General features: G+C 50.2%; 1 protein-coding gene across 2 annotated transcripts in view; it reads left to right on the top strand.

Annotated features, from left to right (window-relative positions):
- LOC103359287 (retinoic acid-induced protein 3) overlaps positions 1-5369 on the top strand; it is a 21587-nt gene extending 16218 nt beyond the window's left edge. The window contains exons 2-6 of one of the 2 annotated variants that reach the window (XM_008284547.1): positions 276-280; positions 851-1054; positions 1714-2891; positions 4092-4147; positions 4293-5369. In XM_008284547.1, the coding sequence (XP_008282769.1) occupies positions 1766-2891; positions 4092-4147; positions 4293-4382 (1272 nt within the window). In that variant the 5' untranslated portion in view covers positions 276-280; positions 851-1054; positions 1714-1765 and the 3' untranslated portion in view covers positions 4383-5369. Of the gene's footprint in view, positions 1-275; positions 281-774; positions 1055-1713; positions 2892-4091; positions 4148-4292 lie in introns of those variants that run through there. The other variant, XM_008284546.1, reaches the window with a different exon arrangement.
- Positions 5370-6333: the final 964 nt, after the last annotated feature.

Raw genomic sequence — 6333 nt, 5'->3', positions numbered from 1 at the left:
TGCAGCAGCCGACTGAAACACAGACATTGTCATCTCGACACATCGAGCGCGACTGAAAAAGGCCCAGAGAGACTTAAACTGCTCTAATCGCCGACCAAACACCTCCACATGCCGTCTGTCAACATCCTTCAAAACTGTTGTTGTTCATCTCTATTCCCAGACTCTGCGGTTGCCATGGCACCTCTTCCAAAATAATGATCTCACGGGGCGACCGGGAATACGCGCACGAGTGCATTACGCAAGACTTAAGGTATCAGTGCTTCTGAATTATTCAGCAGATGTTGGCGTCGACGGCCTCGTATGTGTTCGCCTGCGACGTTCTGCCACAAATCAGGCCTGTGATGGAAGAATGTGAAAGCTGCGTCTCTCTAAGCTTTACACAAAAGAGTGAAGTCGACTTGGGGTTGAGATGAACACACCCTGTGAGCCTTCGCGCCTGTACGGGCATGAGCCGAGGCGTTACGTATGGGCTTGCAAACAGTCAAAAGCATTCTCTCTTCCTGATGCAACAACGCCTGCAGCCAAGTCGCCGATTTCACATGTTGTTGGTGAGATTTAACAGTAACTAAGGAAACAGATACTCCTGTTCTGTATCCCTGGGTGAGTCAGTCGGACTCACCTCAACGCCCTCCCCACATGGCAGGACACCTCATGCTCACTCCAGACACTCCGGTTATTCCACATCAAGTGTGTGTGTGTTATCAAGAAATGCAAATGTCCAATGGAGGGGGGTAACGAGGGAGGTGCAACTTTGCTCCCATCATCACTTCCAGGTGTACGAGCCCCACCTTTACCGTCAGGGAGGGACGACGGCGAGAGGCAGACAGGAGGGCAAAGAATGAAAGGAAAGAATGAGTAGGTCTCTGCTAACCTGCTGATAAAACGCTGAAAACAATCGTCTCCGCCGCTGACTCCTGACCTCCGTATCTGGTGATCTTCCAGTTAACTCGAGTTGGCAGAGAAATGGGCACATCGTCAGGATAAGGGAGTGATAGAGTTTACTGCAGCTGAACTTCAAGAGTGTAATTTAGACCCCCATCCCAAAGGATTAAAGGTAAGTCCGTTCTCTTTTTTTAAATTAAAGTTTGACTTTCTTCTTATCTCTAATAGTTTGAGACAGAGTCAAACATGCTCTTGTCTTTACAGGCATTTATGTTTTTAAGTTTAAATCAAAGTCGGCTTCATATTCAAATCCAATCCACCAACTTCACACATATTTAGGTCAGTGTCGGGGCAAACTTGAAGGCCCGGTGTTAAAACCACCCAAAGGTCATCTGTGAATCTCTCAAACAAAGACTGGCCTGTGAGCTGGAGGAAGTTATCAGCTATCAGGAGCGACTATCTCCAATCTGAACGTCGCACACAACTCGCTCCCCAAACGCTCGGCCGCTCTGCCTTTCTTGTTGTTCTTTCTTTTCTGTCCCAGCCTCACCTCACCTCCACGCTGCCGTTGGTTTCTCCTCCAGCCTTGTTCTGGCATGTTTATACACTCCCTCCTCCTGCTCGCTTCACTCTGGCTGTCAAACCTCTTTCCCCTTCGTCTTTCTCCCGTCGCGGCCTCTCTTATATCATCCTCCACTTCATCCCGCTTGCTTTTTCCGCTGTCAGACTTTTAAAGAAAACTTCTGACTGACGTTGCTGCAGTCGAACACGAGCAGCGAATACTTTGCCCTCACATGTGCTTCTTCTTTTTTTTTTCTGTTTTGGTTTCAGGAATAAAGAGCTGCCATATCAAAGGATAGTTGAAAAGAAGGACTGAATCGTCATGAGGATTACTACAATGAATATGGCCTTTTTATCCAGCAAATCCCTTTTCTCTTTGCTCCTCTTCTTCTACGTCCCTCTCACCTGTCTGTGCCAGTCGAGCAACAGCAGCTCAGCCAACACCCCGACGACTTCCTCCAACGGTACAAGCCTGAGGGGCGTCAGAGGCTGCGGCCGCGACCTGAACCCCATATACAGATACCTGTGTGACCGCCGGGCGGTGTGGGGCATCGTCCTGGAGACCCTGGCCGCCTCAGGCTTTCTGTTCAGCATCGCCCTCCTCATAGGAATGCTGATCTGGTCCATGTGGATCTGCTGCTCGAAGCGGCACCACCGCAGCAGCATCGGCAGCATCGTGGCCTCGATGTCCCTGTTCCTGCTGGCCACGGCCGGGATCTTCGCCATCACCTTCGCCTTCATCATCCGCCTCACCCCGCAGACCTGCCCCACCAGGATCTTCCTCTTCGGCGTGCTCTTCTCGCTGGCCTTCTCCTGCCTGCTGGCTCGCTGCCTCGCTCTGCTGGGCTTCGCGGCGGCTCGGGGCTGGGGGGAGCCCGCCCTGGCTCTGGGGCTCTTCACCGTGCAGGTCATCATCAACACCGAGTGGCTGATCGTGGTGCTGGTCCGGGACAACAAACCCTGCGAGTACAGCCAGGAGGAGTTCGCCATGCTGCAGATCTACGTGCTGTGCCTCCTGGCCGTGGCCCTGATCCTGTCCCTGCACCTCATGTGCCGAACCTGCTGCACGTACAGCTACAGCTACACGGGGCCCACCAACCAGCAGCGCCGGGCCCAGGCCACGCTGCTCTTCTTCACCCTGCTGCTCTCCGCCTGCATCTGGGTGGTGTGGATCACCATGCTAACCAGGGGGAACCCCGAGCTGGGCCGCCGGACGAGCTGGGACGACCCAGTGCTCGGCATCGCCCTGGTGGCCAACGGCTGGGTGCTGCTGCTGGGGTACGGGTTGTCCCAGGTCGCCTTCTTCTGCAGGGGCGAGGCCACATCAAAGGATCTCCCGCTGAGCTTTGCGGGTTGGACCAGCCCCAGCGCGGATATCCCCGGACTGAACAGCCCCAAGGAAGGGAAAGAAAACGGAAGCTTTGAGAACGACACGGATAACAGGAGAGGTGAGACGCCGTCATCGTAACCAATCATCAGAATTGTGCTTAAATAATGAGTTTCATCTAAAAATCCTATAAATCATTTTAACAATTTAAAAAAGACGGCAGTTCGAGGAGATGTTCTCACTTTGTATGTTTGGTCTTGCAAAGGATATTTAATTTACTATCACACAGCAAGATGTGAAACTTTTGGAAAAGCTCGTTCAGCTCTTATGCACAAATATGCATAAAATAGACGTGAAGAATCCCTTTGTCGCGGTGAAGCAGTTGATTCATTTTGCTGTCAATCGAGCAATTGATTGATCAGCTGTTTTTGCTCCTCTTGACGTTTCGTATAAGTTGGAAGACGGCTCATGAGCAAAATAAATTCACCTTGAACCTGTGGTTTTCTGATAACAGCCTCAAAAACACAGATTCAGGCTTCTGGGGTTTCCAACCTAAAGAACCAGTCTGATGAAGGGCAGCGTCTTCTGCATCACGGTTCGGGTTCTATTTCCAACATGAATTACAACTTGCCGTTGCGTAGCGTGGCGTAGCTTTACAGAGCAGGTGAGCTGGTGTGCTCGAGCTGCAGCGAGCGAGGAGGGATGAGTTAGGAGGGAAGCTGGGATCTCAAAGATCTGCACGTTGTCGAGGAAGCAGGAGTGTAGAGGTACATCTGAGCCGTCTGAAGGCAGGACGGGATCATTTTGATGAACAGGGTTTAGTTTTTAGGGGTTTAATCCGACCAGAGAGGGACTTTAAAGACAGATGATGTCACTAAAGCACAACTGATTATTGTGGAATAATGATAAACATGTAGTAGAAACAGATGCATCAATTAGCATACGTACCACAGTGATATCAGCCAACTGTTCATGCAGCTGTAGCTCCGACACTTCCAAACATCAAACAGAGCAACAAACTTTTTCCTTCTTGTGAGGACAGAATGTGTTATTCCTTCTTCTACGTGGTCTCATTTCAACATCCTCTAATCTAGAAATCCTATTCTGCAACAGAAACGAGCGACGGCGGCAATTTCAGACCCACTGAAAGACGTCCTTTATGCTGAAATATAACTGGGAGCCAAAATGAACTCCAATCCCTTGTCCGACATTACAAATTGAATTCTGCTATCAGCCGCCTCGGCTCTCACTGCGGGCCTTCATGATGAACGGCGTGTAATGACCTGATAATTAGCCGACTGTATCGTATGTCTCCCTTCAGGCAGGAGGACCGAGCAATCGCTGCGATCGCCCTACGAGTCCGGCTTCTCCATGACAGTGAGTATTAAACCATAAAACATCACGCCGCACAATTAAACGGCGGGACCTCTTAGCACGGCGGCGCAGTCTCGCTGTAAGGTTAATGAAAACGCCGTCTATCGCGGGTATTAATTGCAGCGACTCGATGAATTGTGTGTTCCAGGACATCGACCCCGACAGAGATTACAGCATTCCTCGCCCCAAAGCCACCAACTACAGCGAACCCTACGACGACTACTACGGACAGGATTAAAACCGCACGAACTGGCACCAGAAACCAAACGAACTTGTGCACCAATCAGAAGTGCAAATGTACATATAGATTTTTTGTTAATGTTTTCAGCAGAAAAAAGCAGCAGAAAGAAAAAAAAAAAAACCAGGATCAGCAGCATGACTCATCTTCTGGAGCTTCATCGAGGCTGGATGGGTTCAGAGAGTCCAGCTTTCTTCTGGCGGGAAATCCACATGATAAATGCTTTAGTGGACGTGAGTTTCTGTCATGACGTGTGTGTGTGTGTGTGTTGTATACACATTGTGTGCTACTCGGAGATGGTATATAATAGCCCCGAGGTGACAGAGGAGGCGTGAAACCGTCACTCCGAAGGTGCCAAACTGCCGGGCCGAGCATCTGTGAACGGCGGCGAGGAGGAGGAGGAAGAAGAGGTGAGAGGAAAGGAAGGATTAGATGAGATGAGACAGGACAGGAGGAGGGTAGGACAGGGCACCCGTCGGTGCTGTGGGAGGCCGGGTGCCATCACTGATTAACATCTTCATATTCAGAGGGTTCTGCTGCTGCTGCTGCGCCAAACACAGCGACGTGTTCTGAGGGACGCCTCGCTCCAGCAGCACATAGTTTATTGTTTGTTTTTTGCACATGCTTGTAGAGTCAATAAAAAGTTATTCTGGTAAATTAATCGTAGCTCCTTGAAGACCTCTCATCCAAGAGGCTTCATCGGGTCTGACCGACTAGTCGGGAGCTCCAGATATCCTTAAGGAGACATTAACACCTGAGTTTCAATGGGGGGTTTGTTGCTCCTCCCGTTCGTGAGGGTCTTCTGTGGCTAGGTGTGGACGTGGTTTCCTCTTCCTGGGGTGAGATCTTCGGACTGAGCTGTAAACAGGTGATGCCTCAGACCTCCACCTCTGTTGGATGATGGTCTTTCCAGTTCTTCCACTCCTCTCTCAAACCATCTGTTGTCTTCGAATGAGTGTCCAATAAAAAGTTCTTCCATGAAAGTTATCTCTGGTTTCTTGACAGGGCGCGCATACGGGGCACTAATTAATCTCTCAAGTAGAATCAGTGTCATGAATCCGGGCGCCTGCTGCAGAGGGCGGCGGTTCACGCTTCGACCACCAGGGGGCAACATGTGGACGTGTGGAGGTGCTCCGGGTGGATGAGAGGAAGTCAGACAAGATGACTGAGCTTTTCAAGAAATGTGCAGCTCAGCCGCTGCATCACTAACAGTCTACATACAGTATTAAAGATGATTCAGTGGCTTCTGGTTGTGAACTTGTTTATACCCCCACCCTCCTCCTATCATGGCCCCGCGGTGATCCGCCATCCACAAAGGTCAATTCCTCACTTCAATAGATGCCATCTCTCACACATCCCCTCCTTTTTTTTTTATCAGACGGCCTTCAATCTATTCTTCCAATTAGCCCGACTTCAATTACTCAGAGAGAGAGCGCGCCATCAAATTGGCAATTGGCCTCTTGTGCATTAGAGCAATTAGCGAGGATATGAGGTTTCCTGCCACATCCAACCCATTTACGGCCATTAACTCCAGATGCAATTAAAGATTGTTCCAGATTGTTTCCCCCCCTTGGCGGCGATGAGAAAGTTTGGAGGTGGCGGAGGAGCTTATCGCGTGGGGTAGATTTCGGACCAAGTCAAGAGTTAACGCCGACGTCGCCTCCCGTCAATCAGCCGACCCGCTGAGAAGTTTGCGGACTTGTTATCGGGAGGTTGCGACATTCCTTTAACGCTTAATCAAATATGTTATCTCTATTTGGTACAAGAAGACGGGGGGGAGGGTTGGTTGTACTATTTAAAGCAGCCTCTCTCCTGATTGGATATCTTCACTCCAGTCTGGAAGGAAAGAAAGAAAGAAAGGAAACAGCAAATCTGTGAACGTGCTCTATCGCCTCCTGATAAGCGGCTCACAGGAACACCTGAGGAAAGGTAATAAGCATCCGAATACGGG

The sequence above is a fragment of the Stegastes partitus genome, unplaced genomic scaffold (genome assembly GCF_000690725.1).
Source record: "Stegastes partitus isolate 25-593 unplaced genomic scaffold, Stegastes_partitus-1.0.2 Scaffold363, whole genome shotgun sequence".
NCBI lineage: Eukaryota > Metazoa > Chordata > Actinopteri > Pomacentridae > Stegastes > Stegastes partitus.
Note: the sequence above shows the minus strand (reverse complement) of the source record. Positions and strands in the feature narration are given on the sequence as shown.